At 39.4% G+C, this 7,176-nt stretch overlaps 1 protein-coding gene across 1 annotated transcript; it reads right to left on the minus strand.

Annotated features, from left to right (window-relative positions):
• Positions 1-5,431: 5,431 nt before the first annotated feature.
• On the minus strand, positions 5,432-6,803 carry LOC148022517 (uncharacterized). The gene is made up of 2 exons (XM_087695079.1): positions 6,311-6,803; positions 5,432-6,117 (listed from the first exon to the last, which is right to left on the minus strand). The coding sequence occupies exons 1-2, from the start codon at positions 6,765-6,767 to the stop codon at positions 6,095-6,097; spliced, it is 480 nt and encodes a 159-aa protein (XP_087551205.1). The 5' UTR covers positions 6,768-6,803; the 3' UTR covers positions 5,432-6,094.
• Positions 6,804-7,176: the final 373 nt, after the last annotated feature.

The raw sequence follows: 7,176 nt of genomic DNA on the forward strand, positions 1-7,176 counted from the left end.
ATCTCGAGGCCCGTATACTAGTCTACGGGCGGAAGCTTGGAATAGTGATCCCTGTGGATTACTGGATAGCCTTCGGGCGGATTATGGACAAGCCTACGGGCAAAACTCCTTGTATTTCAAAGTTAAATATGATGATATGTTAATAAAGAGCTTGTTTGATATTGTTTTTCTATCTCACGTGATAAGATTAAGTGAAGGAATCAGTGCTTAACGGTTTAATTAAAGAAGCTAATTGTTACATGTCCAACTAACGTGCTAGATAATCACCTTACTAAAACAAACCGAGGAAAGTGCGGATGATAGGCCATGGGTCCGTCCTACGGTTAGGTGGTCACGGTTGGTTGAAAACTTTTCTCAAATCTCGAAGAATAGCGGGATGATCGTCAAAGGACACGAACAACAAAAGCGTTGACCTAGAGTTATGTCTTAACCGATTTACGGTTTTTTAGGGGAACGGAATGGGACTATGCCTTATGGCAGAGAGGTTGAGCTTTGCATCCCTCTCGTTTCCCATTCTCTTTGAACGAAGTGCAGCATGAATCCGCTTCAGACTTAGCGTTTCTGCGTAAAGTAGTTCGCTTGGGTCCGACGCTAGTTGTTGTTAGGAAACGACCAATCACGAAAACCCAAATTCCGTTCGATCCTAAGTGGGAACGGCCAGAATACTTTCGCGAGGTGGCAGACGTGAAAAGCCCTAGATCGCAAACCTCGTAACATTCCCTAGGAGTGCCGGGCGGAGCTTTCTAGACATCCTTTCCGATGGACTGCTAAGACACGTCTTGGATGATACTAGTGGACACGTTACACACTTGGATTAGCATTTTTAGGTTCAGATGAGTTAAGAAAATTAGAGAGCAAAGTAGAAATCTTGGGATTAGAATTTGAAGTAGGGTGGTCTACATTATTATAGAAATCTCTTATGCAAGGTCCGCAAGTTAGATGATTCTTTCCAAATTGAAAGTTGGAAGCAGGAAAAGAGTTAAAATGACAGTTGTCGTTACCCATATTATTTTCCATGAAAGCTAAAAGTTGACACTCATTGATCTTTAGTTTGTTTTTTTCCGACGTCATACACCAAAGATATTGCCTTGTCCAATGTGTTGGGTTTAAACATGTTGACTTTAGTTTGGAAAAACGAAATAAGGCAAACATATACTTCCTTTTAAAAGGTGATTCAGCTACAAGTTTGACAATTTTCCATTATAGCAAAGTGCTCCAAAATCTTTGGATGTACTAACAATCTCTAGAGTAAGACACTAATAAAGAACTCATAGTGAAGATTCTTTAAGGAGTTTTAACAACCATCTAAGATACTACCAGTAAGGAAAATTAAAAGATATTTTGTTCATGGGTGTTTAGTCCTTGAATTGCATTGACACTTTGTAAAAGAGGAAACCCCTTAGCCAAAAAATGAATTTACAGATTTTTTCATCAAAGTGGGTCCACTTTGGAGGCAGAATAATGACATTCAAGGATGGTAAGAGGAAGGCTAGCCCATCATCTCTTGCAAAGCTACATGGGATTTTGTTAGAGAACATATTGGTAGGAACTTGGGCATGCACTATCCTCCAGTCACCTCCAATATGCAAGGTAATTGAGGAAGTGTTAGTGGCAAGGCTAGTAAATAGAAGAGATTCCATTCAAGAATACTATGTGACTTTGTCACTTCTATGTTTACTCTCTCTGTCTCTTTCACTCACTCACTTAGACACACACACATACACACACACACACACACACAATCTCTCTCTCTCTCTCTCTCTCTCTCTCTCTCATGATTAATGCTTTTATGTGTGTGTGCCTTATGTCGTTTGAACCTCAAGGCAAAGCACTAGAAGAACATTGGCTTGAACCATCAAAACAATTTACGTGCCTAGTATTTAGTAAAACAATGATTTGATAAAATTAATGAGAGTCAATTTGAGGGACTCTTTTGGGCAACATACCACTACTCATGCATCCTTGTATACTATCCTTAGGAAAGGACATAGAAGTGTCATATTTCTTAGGCCATTTGTCCCCTATTATTGGGTTATATGGGTCCGTGACATAGCATATACGATTGCATTTGTAACAAATTAAATTCTTGGAATTGGTATTTGAGACACTTGGATTAGCATTTTTAGGTTCAGATGACTTAAGAAAATTAGAGAGCAAAGTAGAACTCTTGGGATTATAATTTCAACTAGAGCGGCCTACATTATTATAGAAATTTATTATCCAAGATCGGTGAGTAGCATGATTCTTTCCAAATTGAATGTTGGAAGCATGAAAAGACTTAAAATGACAGTTGTTGCTACCCATATTATTTTCCAAGAAAGCTAAAACTTGTCACTCACTGATCTTTAGTTTGTTTCTTTTCAACGTCATGCACTAGGGAGACGGCCTTGTTCAATATGTTGGGTTTAAACATGTTGACTTCAGTTTGGAAAAACGAAAGAAGTCTAAATATATACTTTCTTTTAAAAGGTATTTTGACTACAGGTTTGACCATTTTCCATTATAGCAAAGTTCTCTAGAATCATTCGATGTACTGATGAGGATCTCTTGCTCTGGCTGCATAAGGATATTCCATTGTTATTGCATGTGGAACTAAAATTGGCAAGAAGGAAATAAGTGAGAACCTTCTTACGGAATGCCGTCCACATAAGAGGATGATTAGTGATCTTGCATATGACATACCACCATCAAGAAGCTTTGTTGATAAAATTATGTGAAGCGCACTTGATTTTATCATTTTCAGTATAACTTCTATTATCAAAATATGAGTTGAATTAACTTAGCCAAGAGATAACCTTACAAAATCTTTAATATTATTGTTAGTATTAAATTTGAAGATACGTTTGCTTATCTTCACGGATGGATTCATTTCAAGGGTGGCATTGATCTTGGAGACCATAGCATCATTGACAGAATAAATTTGGGATGTATAAAACTTAGGATATCGTAGCTCTTGCTCGAGTTGGGCTCAATGTTGACACTCTTCTTCTAGTTGCATGGCCAATGAATCTATGTATTGCTCCATGGTTGTTTTAGGAGTGGTGATGTGGTGTCTAAATTTGTAGTGTTGGATAGTCCTTCCTAAGACATGGTGATTGCTTAAAACTTGGTGAAACGATCCAAATAATAGAGATGCGTTGTAATTAAAGAGTCACTTTGCTCATTGTAAGAAAATTTTGGTGTGTAGTTATCAAAATAAAGAGCAGCTTCTTGGCAAAATTAGGAGACGGAATAGGCAAGAAGGACAAAATTTTTTTATAGTATTTTGATGAAGTTTTGCAATCTTGGAGTGACTGCACAAGAATCTCCTCTCTTGTGAGAAATGTAAGTCAATTGTCATTTAGGCATATCAATGAAGTGTGTATTTGACAATAACAAAAAACAACCCCCCACAAAATTCAAAAGAAGCTTTAAGCTTAAGCTAAGCTTAAGACAATAAAGATTAATTAAGATCTCTTAATCTTCTTTGGCCACAAAAGCTCCAGAATGATGGTAGCATGGTAAGGAGATATGATTTTTTAACGTTAGACTAGACTTAGAAATTTTTGGATAGAGATAGGGGGTTTGGGGATGATTTTGGAGCCTTGGCAATCTAGCATGAAGTCAGTTTTGGGTTGAGATAGACCATAGAGGCCAATTGTTCCAGCAAGCTTACCTTCGCATAAGAGGATAGGCGATTGGAAGCCCTAGATGTAGGCTGGGCTCTGATATCACTGTTCCACACATCAGATGGAAGAATTGCACACAGCGAGCAGAAGAAGCTCTACCTCACACTCTTTTACTCAGAAAAATGAAAGCATGACTCATAAAACTCAAAACAGACTCAAATAATAGTAAAGAAAAATTGAGCAACACAATATTGGGTGCAATCTCCCCCTATATGGAGTGGGTATCTCCTCCATGCCATATTTATAATATTAAAATGAATCTTGCTTTGCTCGAAGATAGGCCCTTTATAATCACTGTTTTTATAAAAGAATTTGATTTTAATAAATAAATGATTGCAATCAATTGCACAACTCACAACTATTGAGAGCCGTAAAATATTTCCAGAATACCTTCAATATATCTCTAAAATCTCATGTATTAATAAATATTTACAAAGGGGGTATATGCACTCCTTATTATACACAACGATGCAACTATTTGTATAATACAACGAAGAAGTTTATAGAATAAAGTGTGGTTGCTATGTGCATCCAATTCATCTTGCTCTACACATTAGCTCTTCCAAATTGATTTAGAAAATCATGTTAGAAAAATAATTAATTGAATAAATATAGCTAGCCATAATAAATCAAATAATCATTGGAATTTCATTAAATAATCAAATCATGTAGATGTTAACGCTTGACATATGAATATTGTGAAATCACCCATGTACAATTTCACCCACATTAACACATGCAAGTCTCACATTGGAAAAGGATAGGCATCCTCATCATGCTTCTGCCCAAGACAAAAAGTAATTAGCTCTTGGAAACATGCATAGCGGTAAGAGAGAACCATTCAAGGCACTCATCCTGTCAATGTGCACACAAAGGAGAAACATTGAAGGTGCTCACCCCTCGTATAGGTGCCACCTAGCAACATATTTGGAAAGTATAGTTGTGACCTTGTATATTACATGGATTGAGATATTGGTCCTTGATTTGGCAACATTAGGCCTTGATATGTTACATTTCTTGGATCCTGAATACTTAGTCCGATTGTTAGAATTATCTTTAGATATTAAAATTCTTTGTCACACTTTGAGTGAGAATAGACCTAGTAACTAATGATATGTTTGACATGTTGTTATCCTATGTGTGACATATGTAGAGCTTGGGAAAATTATCATATTTTTGGGTAAGACTATTCCTTGCCTATAAGGTATAGAAATGAAAATTGGTTGGGGGTTGCTTTTCGTGTAGTTGTCATAGTCATGATAAGCCAAAACTACTCCTTGAAAGTGTCCACTTGGTTTTTCATGCGTATGATCTATTGTATTTAGTGTATGTGTACATTTGGAAAATTGTGTCCTACTGTGAGTAGATAGGTCTTTAAAGAGGGATGCATTCTTTCAATTACATAATATTATCATTGGATCTTTGTATCCCTAGTTTATGAAAGAATAGTCCACTACATTATAGTTTTCCATATATGAGCTTTTAATTAAAATAGCTCTCTTAGAGATATTCAGGTTTGTGCGTACTATGTGTAGTGGTTTGCTACAAATAGATAATCACCATTCTACAAAAGTAATTTTTGTTTGAATGGATTCCCCAACTTAAATGAAATATGAGAAACTTCACAAATTCACTATGGCATATTGTGGAGATTGACAACAAATAGATGTAACACTACTTGCGACTTCAACTAATCAGTATTTTGGATAAATTTGCAACTTTTGCAACGAGATGAGATAGAACATACATATTCCACATTGAGTAATAACAAGTAATAATGTGATTAATATGAGGCTTTATTCATGGAAGAATGTGTACAGCTTCTTTGTAGGGTAGGCTACCAACCATGCTTAGATGAGTCGTCATATATGTCTTTGCTATTTAAGGAGAGTTGTAAAGTCACGTTAGTTGATGAGATCATTGCTTGTGCACGATCAAGGACAGCAATATTGTGAGTTGGGTGAGATAATTGTACACGATCCTTGTCCCTGTCCTTCATCATAGCACAAGCTTGAGAGAGAGCTTCTTGGAAGTCCATGATCTTGTGAGTTGGGCAAGAAACCATTCGGTCATTCTGATAGTGCAATATTGTGATTAGCTTGATATAGTCCCCTTTACAGTACTGAGCATTAAACGAAAGAACATCATTGATCCAAAGCACTTGATCAGCCATGGCTTGATATAGGTTTTCCAAGCGTGGTTGTGATAAAGCCTCATCATCAAGCTCCATGTTAAGGTCAAACTCACAAGCAACGAGGCAAATCCTAGCAGCCCCATCCTTACGACGAAGGGGGATGTATTGCTGGAGGCTAGGGAGCTTGTTCTCCTCTCTTAATGCTACAATAAGCATCACACCGGTGAGATAGTCCACAACGGCTTCCTGCACACGCTTGTAGTGCTTAGGCGACATGCCTTGAGCGTGCATATCAGCAGCCCACTGCACTGCCATCTGGAATCAAAGAAACGCCCCGTATTTTTTTAAAGTTAGTGCTAAGTTTTGATATTGTAACACTCGGAATGAAAGTAACGGGCGGGTAAAAACATCTTTCCTAGCGTAAATGAAGATGATGGGTCATTCCATGGAAGCCTCATTAGACCTCCCCATGGAAGCCTCCTTGAGCCTCGTTATGGAAATGGTATACCTTTAGGCTCATTCGTAAGAGAGCTGTGGAACACGTCAGTAAGGCCGGCCGCGGCCACCGCAGCGGGCCCAAACATCGTCATGAGCTGGCGGGAGCAGAAGGCGCGAGCACACTCGAGGTTGAGGCCGAGGACGTGTTGGCCGTCATCGAAGAGGTCATCTAGCAGGAATATCCAGTGCAGGAGCTTCACCAGGGTGAAGGAGCGGGCCTTTGAGGTGCCGCTGGGGTACATCAAACACGACAGGCTGGCGTAGTTCATGCCCAGAAGATTTTGCAGCTGGGGGAGGCCATGGGCCTTAAAGAGGCCGGTAGTCCACTCGCGGCTCTGCTCCTCCAGCGACGTCCGAAGGGGATGGCATCTACGGTCCAAGGGGCAGTATTGCAGAAACTCATCATGACCAATATTAGTCATAATTCCGTCGCCACCGGCGATCATCAGCGGCAGGTTCTTGTCCATTGAGCTCTCTCTCTCTCTATCTCTCTCTGTGTGTAATACGCTGCTTTCTTCACGAATACGCTACTCCGTCCCCCATATATTTATGCTCGTTGTTGTGGGCCAGCCAGTGCAGTCGCAGATATCTCCCAGCGGCAAGCTCTCTTGGCGAAAATTGATTAAAACCGTGCATCAATGCCGTCCATTGAGAATAACTGGGCGGTGCAAATGACGACAATGCGGCGGACTCAGACAGCTGCGGTTCAAAGAGGATCAGCCCTCCATTTTATGGCTGGGGTCCGGTCTTCTTGACTTAAGCGAAAGGGATGATCGCTATTTCTTCCTAATCTAGGTCGGTGGCTCTAGTCTTACGCATACAGCAGCGCCACGTTACCATTTAGCCTGTGGTGGTTTGCTGTCGTCGGGATGCAGC

This window comes from Lygodium microphyllum, chromosome 16 (assembly GCF_053477565.2).
Source record: "Lygodium microphyllum isolate KBCC chromosome 16, Lygodium_microphyllum_v1.1.10, whole genome shotgun sequence".
In the NCBI taxonomy this organism is placed as follows: Eukaryota; Viridiplantae; Streptophyta; class Polypodiopsida; order Schizaeales; family Lygodiaceae; genus Lygodium; species Lygodium microphyllum.